Genomic DNA, 17,770 nt, shown 5'->3' on the forward strand with positions numbered 1-17,770 from the left:
TGTAGACGTCTGAGAGCATGCAAAGTGCGCAGACGTGTGACGCAATGAAATGGTATTAATATCGCCGGAGATGTTGTGTCATGGGTGGGTTTGCCGCTCGGGTGGCTTCGCGACCGCTGGGAAAAGGAAGCTCATACAGGAAGTGGGCTGGCTGGCCCTCAGACCTGCATGACTGCAATTACTGTAGTCCGTCTTAAGATTCTTAGAAAGGGTGTGTGTGTGTGTGTGTGTGTGTGTGGTGGTGACGGTGGGGCGGGGGTGGGGGGAACGACGACATGCATTAATGCACTGCTAGTACTTTACATTTGAAAATGACTACGAAACTGTGCATGTGGTTGCGCGGTTCAGTTTTCTATGAAACATGACGGTGAAAAGTACACGTTGTATAAGCTTGTGATAGATGAACGATGCTGCTGTGCGTCAGAGACTTTTTATGTTCCGATGTGACTTTTCCCTGCAATGTGTGTGCTATCACAATGCTTCTGTCACTTCCCGGATGGCGTAAATGGCCGATGTCCCGCGGGGAAGATCTTGAAGGATGAAGTTGCGTCACAGAGCAATAAAAAAATAAAAAAATAAAAAAATAAAAATCCGACAGACGCACAACATAGGAAGGAAGAGCACTGCAATAACACAAATGGAACCGAGATGAAATATCCCTTCGAGGCAAAATATGCTTGTTCATTCTTCTAATCATGCGGTTTTTGTGTCAGAGCATTTCACTTGCTTCAAGATTTTTTTTTTTTCCTTTGAAAAATGTAACAAGGTGACTTGTTATCGAGATTGCGTTTGAGTTGTCATGAGGAAGTTTAGCTTCAAATAAGAATTTCCGTATTCGTGTAAGTGCGGGGCGATGAATCGTCAACTGTCTCAAAAGAAAACAAACGAGTCCGTTGACTGGCTGCAAATTAGGAGAGGGTTATGAAATCGTCATTCTGCGAATCGGCGGGCAGGATTCAGTCAGGTGACGCAATAAGCACCTGTGGCTAAAGACAAACTGTGGCAGGGTTTACCTTCTTGACCTGGATTTGACAACCTCCGCCAGATAGGAGGATTTGCATTTTGGCCATCGATTTGCTGTTTCTGTTGTGTGCGCCGCGGCCTTCTGGGAGGCAGCGTGGTGCACAGAGGCAGACAAAACAACATGAAGATAAACGTCGTGACAAAGCTGCAGAATATGAACTCGTTTTTTGCAGAGTCCAAAGAGGATATGCCTGTGAGTGTTGTTCTATGATCTTTCTGTATGTGTTGCGGCGCTGTTTGTAGTTGAATAGTCACTTTTTTTAAAGGTTCATATCGTGACACCGCTGCTATCCGTTATATACGGCATTTTGCATGATGTGTTAGCGAGACAAAGCTATGCGTTTGTAAGTTGAAGTATTTGTTTGGTTAAATATACATTGTGTGTAATTTTCTTAATTGATATCTGGGACATAGAATTTGATTTTTTTTTTTTTTGGAGGAGTCACAGTACAGGCAAAGACAATTACAGACTATTTGAACCCCCCGGACATGTGGTCAGTTGTTTTAGGTTTTTCATGATATTGGATGCGCGGTTCAGATAATGGATGGATGCATGGTTTAATTTCGTTTTGACTTTTGTTTTAATTTGCTTTTAGAGCAGGTTTGTTAGTTTTTATTATTATTTGACTTTTTGGGGGGGGGGGGTGTTTAGAAAATGGTTCATTTTAGTTTAGTTGCACATATTAGTTTTTTTAATATGTGAAGTATCACAAATCTCCTGTACGGATGTACAGCAATGCCGCAATAAATCGATTTAAAATGAAGCCAGAAAGCTAAATGTGTGAAATGAACTCACAAAGACGAAAACAAAGGACGTTTGCTAAAATAATAGTTTCAGTTTGTTTCATACACTCAAGATGTAGCTTCAGTGGTTTATTATTTTTTTCCCAAAGCCTTTTTGTCTGTAATTTATTTCATTACTAAAAACGTTTTATTTAAGTTTTAGTTACTTCATGAGTATTCTTTAACTATGTCGTGACCTTGACGGTCACATGACTGGCATTTTCGGTGCCACATGCTTGACTCGTGCGGGACTGGCGGCACGTGTGGATGTGTGTCACCATTCGAGTTTAGTATACAGGCAAGAGGGCGCGGTTAAGAGTTGATCCGATCCGTCGCTCGGCGTGAGCTCTTTGCAAGGCGGGGGGGGGGGGGGGGGAAGGTCAGACGGGTGTTCCTCTCAGCCGCCTGCTGGTCTGCTTGCTGCTGGCGACTGGCTTGATGAGATCACAGGGGATCGACTTTCACCTCTCTCTCTCTCTCTCTCTCTCGTCTTTCTCCCGCTCTTTCTAGTTTCCACCACGGGACTCAGTTTTCATTGTCCGAAGTTGTGAAGGGTACCAAAAATAGTCAGCATGCACCATATAACCTTTCAGCGCCCTTGAACCGGGATACCAACTTAAAGTGGCAGAGTACCTAAAGGGTCAAAAGTGAATCATCAGCTCCATATGAAAGTAGGAATGGAATTGGAAAAACATAAAAACATTTCTTCTCAAACAAAGCTTGCCTTCTAGCTATGACCAGCCACACTCTTCACGCTGACATTTTCCTTGCAATGCCGTTTGCGGTCTGCTTCTCCGTATGATGCGCGGCAAAATTATAAAGCGGAATATATTTGAATTTTTGCCCCGAGGGATCATAATCGGTGTAATGAATGAAAATGAATGAATAAATGAAAATGCCAAGAACAAAGAATAAAATGCTAGTTGTCCGCTTTTGTTGTCCTTTGTTTACAATGTTGTGTGAAAGGTCTTTGTTGAATTCTTTAGGCTAGACTGTGATGACACATTATTTATGTAGCCGATGCGTTGCGCCTGATAATCGGTTGTTTTTCTAAAGCGGAACAATTGCAGCTTAAAGGATTTCTTTGCTTGGAAGCAACCAGCGGATGCCGCGGTTACTTTGTTTGAGGTCTTACATGTATTTCATAGAAATCAAAGCTGGCAGTTCAAAGCAGTTTTGTGTGGTGCCATTTAGAATGTAAAAACAATAAACACACTCTTGGGCAAAGTGATTCGAGTGCAATAGCCCAGGTTTGGAAAGTTCGATCCTCACTACCACTGTATAAAAGCACTTTCCATATTTTGGATTATATCACTTACTTGTATACGTTGACATGGTAAAGGCCTTTAAAGTGGGAGCAGTTTAAGAGAATTTTTGTAACATCATTTACCTCTACTTGTGAGTTTGAAGGGAAAAAAATCGGTGTTATTTTTCGATTAAACCAATTAATCGCCTCGTCCTAGTTTTGCCCTCCCACATATGCTTTAAAACACATTTAAACATTCAAAAACATGCTTCAACTTTTGCTTATTCCTTAGCACCTTTTCTCACTCACACGCTTCTCTAAATAAGAGGCGAAGCAGGACAGAAAAACAATGCTCACGGGCGTATATTCTCTTTGCTCTGTTGGAAAAATGATTATTCAAGCTTATTTTGGGACCTTCTCTGCCTCTTCATCTTGCTCTTTTATAATTATGCTACATCGCTTCCAGTAGACCTCAGAGTTGCCTGGCATGCTGTGGCACAACGTGGTACTACACTGAAGGTGCGCATCTATAAATTTGGATTCACTAGTATATACTGTACAACCCATTTAAAAAAAAATAAAAAATAAGTGTCGCTTGTAATACGCAGTGTAGCAGTGGCACAAGTAATGAATCACAAAATAGTGGGGGAACACAACTTTTTGAAACTGGGAGCTACTTCTTGGGTACTGATTGATAGGAAGGGCTAACTATGTTGATAATAATGATAATTCATTTTGCATCTATGACCCCTGCTGGACTCACACATGATACTGTTTACAATGTACAAAACATATTTTATCTTGTATTCTTTGCCTTTCAAGAGCTCTGATGAATCTCTTAAAAATTCAAGCCTTCTGTAAACTTTTCTTCCTCTTTTTCCCGGTGTCGCTCTTTCTCCGGCAACGGGTAAAGTGGGCACATTCTGCAACTGGAGTGGAGTTTGGAGGTGTTTGGTCTCACAGCGGCGCTCATGGTGACACTGGTGCCTTGGAAACACAATTGTGAGTCAAGAGTGCGCCGGGGGAAGGTGAGCAAGGGGCTAGGCGGAGGGCGGAATAAGCAATAGTCTCTGGACAGATAAGCTCCAGGGAGGCAAAGAGGGAGGGAACGCTTGAAGGAGGGAGGGAGGGGGGGAGTGGGAAAGCGCATGTCGACCGGCTGGCAGAGAACAGAGGGAGTCTCTCTTCTTTCTTCCTCTCTGTCGGACTCGCCGGCTCCTGGTCGTCTTCCCCTCGTCTGCTTGTGTTCTCTCGCCGGCTGGATAGAGGGACTTTGGACATGGACTTGGGCAGACGGCGCCAGACGTGAGGATGCTCACTGGGGAGTCACTGTAAGCCGCTCTGAAAAATGTCTTTCCAACTGAAATGGTTAGTTTCGGTATCAAGAAGTGATGTCTACACGGGAGAGTAGCAAAGTTGTTTGCGAGCATTATTTGCCGTTCCGGAGGTGTGATGCACATGAGGGAAAAGCCCGCCTACATGACGTCGCTACCTCTGTCAACGTTTGTGTTTTATATTTAACAATCTCTCCCCCCCCCCCCCCCCCCCCCTGGCTGTTACCATGCACACAGCACGCTTCTCCTCTTCCTTTCATCTCTCTCTTGCACTGTCTCCTTTAATTGTCTTAATGGCCTCCAGTTCCCAACTGGCCAGCTGGGATACCCCTGTATGTTTGTAGGTGTGTGTGTGTGTCTGCCGCTTTTTTGCGGGAGAGTGTTCCCCCGCTATATCCTGGTTCATCATTAATTCCCCTGCTAAATTGCAGACTTTTAAGCGGTTGTTTTTATGGGTTTGTACAGGCAAGTGCACTGATGGTGTAATGATGCAGACAGCGTGGGCCCGATTCCCGGCCAGTGCATGCAAATTTCCCCATTGTGCCACTAATGAAGGTTGTCTTATACCCAGCCGCTGCTTTTTCCAAGCCCAGATGAAAAATGGGTGGGTTGCGTCTAGAAAGGCATCCAGCATAAAACACGGTGTGAAAGAGTCGCCGTGGCGACCCATGACGGGACTAAGCCCAAAGTCGAGCCTTGACAGCAGCAGCATGCAGGCAGGTCGGAATTTACGTTTGTTCAGTGTAGTACCGCGTTGTCGTAAAATGCCAGGCAGCACTGAGGTCTGCTGGTTGTAGATGCAGCGTAATTAAAAGCAGCAAGGGGCAGAGAAGGTCCCCAATAGATGTAGGAGGGCCAGTATAAGATTGACTGTATCGCGCTATTACAAATGTGGTGCTCTTTGTAAATGGGATATTATTTACATTTTAGTGGAGCGCATGTCTTTTTGCCTGCACTGACGAATCAAAAAGGAAAAAATAAATAAATAAACATACTCATACCACTGAAAAGTTTTAGCGGTTTTGAAACTGTGGCTTTTCAAGCCATGCTATGCCTTGAAAGCGGTCAGCTCCAGTGAATGTGGTTGTTCCCACAGAGTAGATGGATGTTGCTCCTCAGTGTGTGTGTCAAAGTAGCAGGTGTTTGAGGGTTTATAAATCCGGGCTAATTTACATTAGCCCGTCTCACATCATACGTGATCTTTAAGCTTGCTGACGTTCATGAGGTGAACATGCGTTGTTTGCTTGAACATTGAAGGTGTTTGAATAATAAATCGTTTAACTGTCCTTTCCTTTCTTGTCAGTTTTGTAGTAAACCTTAACTGGGAGGAACAAATAGACAGCTTGAAGCAAGCACACTTTGCATCTTTTTTTGGAGAACTATGCAGGCGAGATGAAGACGGGCACGAAGGAAAACTTTAAAAAGCGTGTTTTTAACAAGTTTAATTCTTTTTAATGGGGAAGTCAACCCAAAGATATCTTTTTCAAGAATATGTTCAATGCAAGCCCACTAGTTGAAATATGGCATTCCGATAAATATTGCCTTTGTGGAATAAGAGTTAACCCACTGGTTTTTAGCCATCTCCGGGGGCGGCCATTTTGTCACTCGATCAACTGACAATAACATCGCAACGACTGAGGGCTTGGGTAAAGACCAATCACGGCTGACCTGTTTTCTGAAGCTGAGCCGTGATTGGTCGTTACCTGAGCCCTGAGCAGTTGTGATGTCATGTCATGTAAATGTCAAAATGTCACCTAAAAAAAAAAAAAAAAGCTTTCATATGGTCTCTCAATGTAGTGTAGCTTTTTGCGGTTGGGTCGGGAACGTACCCCCCCCCCCCCCCGTGATAAACGGGGGTTCGCTGCACTTGGGGAGCTGAGGGTTGCGGGATAAGTACTCCAGGATTTCCCCCGCTCTCATACAATAATAGGATAGATCCTGCTTTCTATTTTTAGCCCGTACACTACAAGCACTCCTAATCTGACAGCCTGCAGTAGCGTCTCTCACAGCAGTGTGTTTAGTCTGTCCGTGACCGTCCGTTCGGCGGGAGCGGGAGGATACTTTTGTGTGCTCCGTCCTGGCCAAGAGAGATAGCGGTCCTCCTTTTTTGACTTGATCCTTTTTGTTTTTTCAGCTGCTGACCCACGTAAGGCCCCGGCTCCCCTACCTCTGGCATTGTTTCTCTCCTTTTTACTTGTCCCAAATCCATACAGACTTCCTCCCCCAGCAGTCCTTTAATGACTGCCCCCTCTTAAGCATTGTTATTCATCTCCCCTGCTCCTTTCTCCTCACTCGCTACCTTTCTCAGGCAGCAATTTGCCAATGGGGGCCGGAGGGGGCGTGGCGGTGCTCAGTATCACGTTCCGATGTGCGCGAAAGTGCCGTTGCTGCCAGCCCCTGTTTGGCTTTGCGTACAGCAATTTTGGAGACGCACCTTGGGGAGGGAGACAAGTGCGTCACTCAAGAGACGATGTGAGCATTCGCGTGTGCCGCAGAGCCTGGCGTGCAATCATGTCCATTTTCACTGAGCTAATTGAGAAATTCACTCTAAAATGTCAGAGGAAAACGGTGTCTTGTTATATTCTTCTCACCGTCCCAGATAAGCCGATATCACTTTGACTTTTAAATTAAACAAATCATTAGAGGCCATGAACGAATGACTTCCTACTCTTGCGCTGCTGCAAAAAGGAAAAGACAAAGAATGAATTGTTCAAACTTAAAGTTGACCTGAAACGGAAGTAATTTTGCTCATCGAAATGATCAGTCAGTGTTTATTTCAAGACAGACTGTTTCTGAGTGACTTACTCAGTGACTTGCTTTTTTTTCTTGGTGGTCTTGTTTTTTGTTGCTTACAGTTGCACATGTGATGGCTGATGATGAAAGTAGGTTAGATCTTTATTCTGAATTGAAGAAAAACAACAAACACACTCAACAGTCGCTCACTCCTTACTGACTTTAAGCTAATCATTAAAAAAAGAGAGAAAACTGGATACGCAGTGTGATCCTCACTTTTGATGTATCGTGATACTTTTCACGCCGATACAGAGTATCGATACAATACAATATATCAATACTTTCGATACCTTATGTTACATTATGTTTTGCACGCTACCTTTTGGAACATTTGAGGTCCTTAAAGTAGTATATTTGTGGGTCAATGCCATTTTGCATTTTGTGTTAGCATTAAGCTAGCGCACTTTCGTATACGGCGACATTTGTGAGGTTGTTTTCACCAACAGTGCAGTTTAAATTCAGCAACAGTGTAGTGGGCTGGACTGCATGTTGAATGCGCAAAGGAGCAGCGGTGGCGCACCACATTCAAACCGACTTTGATTCAGTTCTATGTCATGAATCTGCCACCTCAATCTACTGCCTAACAGATAGCACAGGCGAGCACTTGTATATCCGCGCACACGCGCGAGTGAGAGAGGAATAGGCTTTGCGTAGGTGTGCGTCCCGCTCGATCACTGTAGCGCTAATAGTCTAGCATGACCAATTTTTTTTTTTTTTGTCAGTATGATCCGTTTATTCATTTTCATTCTTTCAAAAAGAATGGTCGCCATTTTAACAAGGTCATTCTTAGCTCCAGAGAGGGCCAGCCAGTGGGAGGATGTTGTCGAGGGAGAGACACTAGCTCAAATTTGAGGAAAGGGTATGGAAATTCTTTCAAGTCAATTTAATCCACATTAAATGCATGGACTAGAAGTCTTTTTTTTTTTTTTTTTTTTTTTTTTTTTCTCTTTGTGGCTGCACTGTGCTATGCAGATTTGCATGTAGAGCTTGTAAAGAAGCTACAGACAGTTGAAGTGAATTTCATGGATAATCTCTATATCTGTGAGGTGCTCTGTGGTGGTTGTGGTGCGTGTGTAATTCCTTGTGTCCAGTGCTTGAGCAAGGCTGTATGCTGAGCTTGCATTGACTGCTGCATGCCGGGCGCTGGAGTGTTCGGCCTATAAACCATCATTTGTACCGATTGATGGGGCGTAGCTCTCCACGGATTTAGTGGTGTTGTCCAATAGTGAGGCAGGGAAATGGATAGGCAGGAGTGAAGTGGAGGGTAAAGGGTGGAAAACTCACAGCGCGACGGCCATGGCTCTGTAACTGCCTAATAAGTACAATGCGTGAACACCACTTCTTTTCATCAACCGAATGTACCGGTCCCTGTATTTTGACATGCCTGTCAGCAGCCAGACGGTTCAGTTTACGTCTAGCTCCGACATCCTCAGCCACCCAGGGATTCCCTCAGCAGGAATGAATGTCGCCAATGTCGAAAGGATGGCAGTTTGTTTAATCTAGGGGGGCGCAGCTGTTGCCACGAAGAGATGTAACGTAAATGTGTGCGCTTGTGGTCGCATGTGAGGTCTGTTTATGCTCAGTCTGGCGCCCCCAGAGCGTCCCTCGGAGTGGAGCGTGGAAGAAGTGACCACTTTGTGAATCATTTTTCAGACGTCACTGGAATTAGCCAAAGTTGAGGAAGCGCGGCATGGCAGTGAAGGTTCACGCTAATGAAGTCAGTTAAAATCAAAATATACGAGTCAATATCAGCCATTGAGATGTTCACATTTCACCCTCCCCCCCCCCAAAAAAAATTTTGATTTTCCACTTAACTTCATATTCATTGTAATAAGTGGATGTCGTGCTGTTAAAATGCAAATTGGGCCAACTTTGTATAAAAATGCCCTGTAAGCGAACAGTGTGCATGCCAACAGCAAAAAATGTGAGTGTGGTGACAGGGTGGACAATGACAGGGTAGATATTATTGGCTATTGTTAGCATTTAATGAGCATAAAGTGTAGGGGACCCTCACTTAGCAACATGATTTAGTGAGTAAGATGACTGTACCGTTGAACCAATACTTTTGGAATTTCCAGTTTTAATTGAGCACCCGTTTTATGCCGACCAGTTCATTATGTGGATGGATCAATTATAATGTTCTAGTTTTGGTTCTTTCTTATTTAATTCCTGGATACGCCAATCACTAATTTTGCATAAAATGCAAAATATCTGCTGATCCAATTCAGCTGATCAGATCTGTGCAAAGTTCAATCGATTGGTATTTCGCTATGACAGAGTGGACATGTTAAGATTGACAACATCCAGTTACACACAAAATGTGAGGAAATTATGTGTAAATATTTATTCTGCAGCCATACACTGTTTCAGCTTCCATTGAAGGAAAATCAAAATGCTGCTTGTTCTTCTTAAAGGCAAGAATAGCGATCATGAAAATAGAATATACATGATAAAAATGACTCATTTTATCAAGTGACTTGATATGGACAATAAAACCGTGTAAAAATGTTTTGATGTAGTATCATGCAACATTATGACACAAAACAGAGCAGTGTGTGCAACATGCCATAATCAGATACAACCAATGGAATAAATGATTTAAAGTGACTAAAAACTCAATTCAGCAGGCGATCTTTGTACTGGTACGTGTGCAAAAAATATTCGGTATCCTGTGCATTGACAACCGTGGCGACATGGGGTTGGAGGTCAAATGCCGCCTTGATGACAGCCCGTGATGCCGAATAGTCAGCCGCGCTCACCACGTTGGTTTACTTTGGCAGTGATGAATGTTGCATGCAGCGACCGCCTTTAACCCGTCTGCCAGTCAGGAGGACACACGCACGTACACATACGCACCCGCGCCCACACAGAGGCAGCTGTCTGACTGTCCCAGCACTGAACTCGCTCATGCTGGGGGTGTTCTGGGTTCGGGCGCATGTTTTGGCTACCCGTTGCCATGACCTCATTTGCGAGGAGAGAGAAAGAGCTCGAGCGGGCAATGCCAAGGGAGTCCGAATTAGAGGTGTGTGCGGACCAAGCATTAGTCATGTTACATGCGCCTACGGTAAATGTATTTCCAGTCAAACTGTTGGGACTAAATTCCTTACCTTGTGAAAAAGCCTTGCTGGACGCTCCCCCTCGAACGGTTAGGACGGTTTCAATTTTGCTTTCGGCTGAAATGGCCGATGTACCGATACCAGGTATTGGCCGATACCTGATACCGATACCGGTCACAGGGCGCCCTCTTGTGGCCGTTCTAGTGGCAGGTAAAGTAAGTAAATGTCATGCATGGCTGACAGAACGTTTTTTTTTCAAAGTGAGCTGCATCCATGTCAATCCTCTCAAATGCCCATTAAGATTAGTTTGTTCCGACCAAAATGAATACCTTAATTTGCCAACTCACTTTGGCCTCCATCACTCTATTTCATGCACGTAACCATTTTGTTATTATTCTTTGCATTAATAAGGTATATCCTTCCTATTGAATGTAGTACAGGCAACATCGCACTTTTACTGACTCGTGTATCATACAAAGTGCGACACAGTACTCACCTACTGTCTACTTTTTGTTCTTGTATGTGCCTCTATATTTTAATATGAATGGCATTTTCCCTTTTGGATGGTTGTGTTTTAGTGTAATTTATCTTTATCCTTTTAATAGATGTCTTTATTTGAAGAAGCGGGCGTGTGTACATGCCTTTTGTGCCTGCGTGTTATGACTGACTGCAGTCCGTTGGAAAGGCCTGACAATCTCTCCCGGTTTGAAAAAGGAGAATACTACAATTTACTGTAATTATTCATGTTGTAAACATTTCTTTCAAAGATCATTTCATAGCGACAAGCCCCTGCGTGTGATGATGTGATATTGCAACAAAGCAATACCGGCATTTCCCAACATTGTGGGCTCATGACGTTTGGCCATTACTCTAGTTTTGGTTTCTTTCTGATTCATCTACGAGAATCCTACTGAGTGGTGTTATGCCCTCACCTGAAAACGTGTGTCTCTCCCGTAAACGCACACGACACAATTGTGGGCTGATTGTGTCTTGTGGCGGATGAGGCAAAGCACACGCAGTGGATACATACTTTGTCGATGAGCCATTTAGACAGTTATGTCATTCACACCAGTCCGAGGTGTGACTCGCTCTTCCTTGAAACCTTAAGCACAAGCTGCCGTTCCTGGAAGCGACCAATATGTCACTTTAACCATGTACAACTCTCGACTACATTTCACATCAAGATGTACATTTAAAGCGGAAGTCAACGCAAAAATGTTCTTTACAATATTATGTTCTATGCACCTTCACTAGTCTAAACATGGCATTCTGCTTAATATTGCGTTTCTGTAATAGCGTGAGTTAAGCAGTAAAATGCCCCCTGTTTTTTTTTTTGTCCATCTCAGGGGGCGGCCATTTTGTCACTTCTGTCGACTGAAAATGACATCGCAGGCGCTCAGGGCTCCGGTAACGACCAATCACGGCTCGTCTGTTTTTTGAAGCTGAGCCGTGATTGGTCGTTACCTAAGCACTGAGTAGTTGTGATGTCATTTCCAGTCGACAGCAAGTGACAAAATGGCCGCCCCCTGAGATGGCTAGATTTTGCTGCTTAACTCATGTACCACAAACGCAAAATATTAGTCAGAATGCCATGTTTAGACTAGTGAGCCTGAATAGGACATATTCTTGTCAAGAAAATTTAGAGGTAGACGTCCACTTGAAAGCTTAAAAAGTGCGCCATGGACTTGCTTTCATGGCAAATTGCCATCGTTATCTGAACTGTTGGCATTTGATTTGACCAATACTAACTAGTGGTCTGTCTTTTTGACTGAAGCTTAACTTGACTGTGCGACATCCAGGAAGTATTGGGCCAGTCTCGAAGGAACATGTGTCCACAAGAAAATAGTTTCTCAGCTGGTAGAAAAACAAGCAGACTTAAATAGACAAGGGGATGGAGAAATTGAAGAAGTGAATAACGTCTGCCTGCATTTAGCCTAATGTCTTTTGAAATGCATCTATCCATCCATTTTCTATACCGCATATCCTGTTTAGGGTTGTGGGGAGCCAGACCATATTCCAGTCGACTTTGAGACAAAGACAGACTGGACTCTGGACTGGTTGCTAGTCAAGCAACCATTCACACACGCTCACTGAGTGGGAACTGAGCCAATGCTGCCTGCACGGAAGTCAGGCGAGTGAACCGCTGCACCGTCAGTGACCCCTTTGGAAATCTATTCCAACGAAAATGGCATCAAGAATTAAAACGCGCACAGTTTGCCCAACATGATTTGGGCTCATTTTATGCGTGGTGGTTCAGCAAAAGTAAATCCCACTGACTTGTTCAACTGCTAGACTAAGAAAAGTGCAGAGCAATGAACGCCAAGTTGTTTTCTTGTTATTTTTTGCGGCGGTACTCATTAAAATGGAAATCCGCGAGAAAATCCCAAATGATATTGCGCAAGAGAAATGTTTGGAGGTTTGCATGATCGGACTGGCGTCGGTCCCGGATTTGTTGGAAGGATGCACTGAGTCAGAGGAAGTGTATTGTGTAAATGTGCCAATGTGTGCATGTTTGTTTCTCCTTTCATAACTTTATACCCATCCAACTAGAAATTTGGCATCAATTCTGTGAAACATCAACACTCACCATTTGTCCTTCCGCTTAATTTTTTAATTTGGATTTTTATCATTTGCTTCTTTAGATCCACCAACAAGATTGCATTTTCATCAAGAGACGCGTGCTTTAGTCTGTGGCCCACTTAAAATAATTTGGGGACGGTGTCTTTGAAGATGCATTCACATGTTTTGATGTGACTGATTTGAAGCGTTTGTGGCAAATAGTCTGAAATGGATCGACTGGGCAATTTCTTGACTGGGTCGCCGGAATGATCCCGCACTGCTGACCTAAATGAGTTTGGAGGGTCCGCGTTTTCAGGGTCATCAATTGTCATGTTACTTCCTCTCCTCCAATCCACCCGCTTCTCTTCCCTCAAAAGTTGTTCTCGCATTAGCGGTAGCCACAGTTTTGCACACACCGGTCAGATGACCATGGCCGGAACATGACACGCAGTTGGAGTAGGCTCGCTGAAAGAAATGTATCTTCAATCGAGACCTACCTTTTTTAAAATTGTTTGAAATATTTATTGGGTTTGGTAGCACAGTGACTTCATTGGGTCTCGTGATTTTTGCTTTCCAAACAGTACTGTTACAGGCTTCGAAATGAGCACTGTCCAGCCTTCGTAGTGGTCTGCTCTGTATGACTGCACTGTTGTTATTGTACCTGTTTGGTTCTTGAAAACCGAAAAAATAATCGGCTGCCTTTTTAATACTTGCCTCCGTTTTGTTCTCTGTCAACAGGGTTGGCGGCAGCATCCCCGTTCCCCCAAAGACTTTTGGGGCATGAAAGCAGATCACATTCATCTTTCATTTGTTACTTCCTCCTCCGCCTCACTCTCCCACACCTCAGTCGGGAACTCTCACTTGGGCCGCACCGCATTGATGAGGTAACGTCACGCCGTGCTCAGGGCAGCACCCACCTGCGCAAAGGCCACCCTCCCCGTCCACCCCCGCCCCGCCCCCCCTTCCCGCCACCTGTTCCGTTGCAGCCATGGGCCAGAAGATATCCGGTGGCATCAAGTCTGTGGACGGCCGCGGGGAAAGCGGCGGTTCGCCATCCTACCGGCCCTCTGCTCATCGCACGCAGCACCCGGAGTTGAGGGGCCCGGATTTCTCCAAACCTCCGAGGCTGGATCTCCTTCTGGACATGCCGTGCGCCAGCCCGGAGACCCAACTTTGCCACGCGTGGAACGCGGACGACCGTTCGCTGAACATTTTCATCAAAGAGGAGGATAAGTTGACGTTTCACCGCCACCCCGGTCGCTCAGAGCACCGACTGCATCCGGGGACGGGTGGGATACACGCGGGGACTCCACGTCTGGAGGATTCACTGGCCCTCACGGCAGCGCGGCACCCACGCAGTTGTTGGGGTAGCCACCTCCGAAGCTCCTCTACATTCTGTCGGGTACACTGCCCTGGTGGGGTCAGACTGCGAGTCCTGGGGCTGGGATCTGGGACGTAACCGCCTCTACCACGACAGCAAGAACCGGGCCCACAGCTCGCTGCCGTCTTACCCTTCTTTCCTGGAGCCGGAGGAGGCGTTCACCCTGCCGGACTCACTGCTGGTCATTCTCGACATGGACGAAGGCACGCTGAGTTTCATGGTGGAGGGACAGTATTTAGGAGTGGCCTTCCGAGGGTTGAAGGGCAAGAAGCTGCATCCCATCGTCAGCGCTGTGTGGGGCCATTGTGAGATATCCATGAAGTACATCAATGGACTTGATCGTAAGTATGCAACTCACCACAAAACAGAACGCTGGTCAACGCATTTGTACGCGTTTTTAAAAAAATCAAAGATGCAAGTTAACTTTTTTTTTTTTTTTGCAATGATTCCAAATATGCCCTTGTCTTGTTCTCACATCAAGATTTCTTAATAATAATAATAATAATACTATAATAACCAGGGATGGGCGAGTACTGATAGCTGTCTTCGGTATCTGGCCGATAGCAGCCTAATTTCAAGATATCGGGTTCTCGTGGAGGCTGCCGATATCAGCCACTGATAAGCGCTTTGAGTCCCTTAATAGGTGGAAAAGCGCTATCCACGCGAAAGACCATTTACAGCTTGAAGCAGAAAATATCTGACATCAAGTGCTCCTCGGCAGTAGTTGGCGTTACACTGCGACAGTTTGACACATTGGTCATTTACCTGCGTCAGAAAGAAAAGGTCTTTGTTCACAATTTGCTGTCATTGTGTTAAATGAAATGTTGTGTATCAAAATACTAGAGGTATCAATGCTCGATATCGCTAAGTGAATACTCGTCATGGTATCGGTCTGAAAAAAAGTGGTGTCAAAACATCCCTGATAATATTGATATATGTGATGTAATATATTTTGTAACATTTATGAATTAAGGGTTAGGTTCAAGTGGGGTTTTTTTATTCTGAAACATCATAGCTATAAATTACAATGCATGGGAAAATCCGTATCGTGCAACCTTTACAGGTGGACTTTGACCTTCTCTAAATCAAAATGTGGAAGAAATGCGGTGTTAGTATGTGCTGTTTTGGTTAAGTTTCCGACTGTCTTTTTAGTCCCTACTGTCTGTACTGTGTGCCTCTTTGTTTTTATGAAAGAATAGTTATTTCTTGCCATTGTAGGTGAACCGTTAATCGAACAGCTCATTAACGTTAAAATATGAGTTAAGTATATTCTGAGACGAATCAGTTCCATCTGTGTTTTCCCTTTAATTCCCAATTTAAAAAAAAAAAAAAAAAAAAAAAAAAAAGAATATCTGCTTTCATGGATCGTCATGGAATGTTCTAGTAACAATGTCAGCCTGTTTCCTACCTAGAAAAAAAGATAAGGGGTCTTGTACAACTCCCCTTCCAACCTAAGCCTTGGTGTTTTTCTTTTTTTTTTTTTTTGGGGTGAAACTGCAGCTGGCCAACTGAAACATGAGTCAGACCCAAAACACATTGCAGCATGAGACTTGAATGTTCTAACTTCCTGATAAAGACTTGGCTGACTTTTGTGTTAGCAGCTACATTAGCTATCTTGATTCGAGCTAATCTACTGCGCTACAGGCGGCATTGAAATGGAGGCATTGGCTGGTGATTTTCTTTTTTTTTTTTCTCCCCCCCAAGAACCATCTGCTGGATTTCAGAGCAAATTGGTGCAATGGGCCTGCTTGACACAATGCAGGGAATACAGAGTCTGGTGTTCGATTTGTAAGCATTTAGACTTCACACTGTAGTGCGAGGTTTTACTGTAGCAGACGTTTGAAGGTTGAAAGCAGGGAGAAAAGTGACAATTTGAACGGCGCGACCCGACGTGTGAGCGGCGGTGGAAAGGATTGTGTGTAGGTAGGTTTCACGATATCTATACTCTAAACTCTAAAAGGTGTTATCAGAAATGTTTTGCTCAATATTAAATAAGTACTGCAGCTACTCTTTGTAAGTGCCTTTTGGCACATCCCTCCTCTGCCAAGACCCGAAAAATGGCAACCGACTCTCCAGGATTATCTTTTTTTTTTTAAATCCACGGCTACATATAAATGATCAATTTAGATGTTATTGTAAAAGACATAGTTTATGCATAAACAGCGGTGGCGACTATGTCTTGCTTATAGCTGGAAGCCTATATTTTGGCTGTAAACGCTCATGTGATACGAAATGGTGCTTTTTGATTGGTTGCTGTTGGATGACGGACACACGAAGAAAATACCGCACTGTTCTCCATTTTGGATTTTGGTATTTCAACTCAAAGAAAAACATTGTTTCATCTCGCATTGCCAGGCGTATTAAAGTTCTGTATCCCGGGGGTGGGGGAAATCCAACTTCACCACTAAATCTGAGAAAGTTTGTCTTTTGCTTCATTCCTTTGGCCACATTCCTAGTTGAGAGCTCTCCGAGTTTGTAAATCAGAGATTAGTTATGAATCACGTTTTAATGCAGGGCTTGGAGTCAATAAACTGCAGGTCCTCCCTTTCGCAAGGAGATAAAATTAGAGTCCGGCTTGCACCTTCTTTCAGTATCACTTTGCAATTGTCTCGTCTGTCCCGCAGATGACTCAAACGGCGAGAATGGAGTCATAATTGCCGTCGTGCCTGTCAGTTTATGTGCAAGTCATGCGAGCAATACGCAGTCAGCTAGACAACAGACGCCGTGTCCTATTGCTGCCTTTTTCCACAGCGCTTGCTTTTGAATGATCCTTGCGTTAAGCTCTCATTGTTGCATCTTCTGCGTGAATATACAACCGCTGCCCACTTGATTAGATATACTCTACAAAGAGATATCATCAAAAACTCCTCTTTACAAAGGTACAAAAAAAAAAAAAAATGTTCCAAATCTACTTTGGGGTATTAAAGGGAGATTTTATGGCAGCCACTTCTTCTCTACTTACTCACAGTTATGTCTCTGCTCTTTCGCCCGTCATTGCGCCCAGTCAGGCGGGGGGAAACATGCGGGACATAAAAGCCACGACATCCCGCTGCAGAATAAGCAGTCAAGTTCAGACGGTCGAACGTAATAAGCTCTAATGCAAATAAATGCTGAGCGAGATGCAAACTGCAGATGCGCATATTTCACCTAATTGTTGCCATGTTACATCAACAGCATGTGTAAGCCGTTCACTTTGTTCGGCACACACCGACGTTTGCCTCTTTCTCCAGCGTGTTTATTTGTCTCTTTTATTGTTCTTTCTTCTCCTGTCACTATAATTTCGCCAATTAACAGCACTTTGCCTGCCACAAAAGGAAGGAGCTGCCGTAGCTTCCGCGCTGTTAACGTGCATCTTCCAGCCTCACATTTCACCACGCTGCAACATCGCTTTCTTTCCTGGCATCCGCCAGGTTTCTCTAACATGTCCATAAGTTTCTTTATCCACTCGGATCCAAAACACCGGAGAGGACAAATCAATCCTGCGGCAAAGCGAGGAGAGAATAGCTACAGGAAGTCCAGTTGAAAAGAGAAATTGGATCTGAGGGGAGAGTTTTCTGCTGTGAAAACTAGTAGGATAGAGACGAGTTCTGCGCAC

General features: G+C 44.2%; 1 protein-coding gene across 1 annotated transcript in view; it reads left to right on the top strand.

Annotated features, from left to right (window-relative positions):
* Nucleotides 1-4,259: 4,259 nt before the first annotated feature.
* Nucleotides 4,260-17,770, top strand: part of spsb4a (splA/ryanodine receptor domain and SOCS box containing 4a) — a 38,164-nt gene continuing 24,653 nt past the window's right edge. The window contains 3 exon segments of the mRNA XM_086044082.1: nt 4,260-4,383; nt 13,533-14,046; nt 14,048-14,516. Of these exon segments, the coding sequence (XP_085900208.1) occupies nt 13,783-14,046; nt 14,048-14,516 (733 nt within the window). The 5' untranslated portion in view covers nt 4,260-4,383; nt 13,533-13,782.

Source organism: Filicampus tigris, chromosome 10 (genome assembly GCF_054856515.1).
Source record: "Filicampus tigris isolate MCC_2025a chromosome 10, RoL_Ftig_1.0, whole genome shotgun sequence".
Classification (NCBI taxonomy): domain Eukaryota; kingdom Metazoa; phylum Chordata; class Actinopteri; order Syngnathiformes; family Syngnathidae; genus Filicampus; species Filicampus tigris.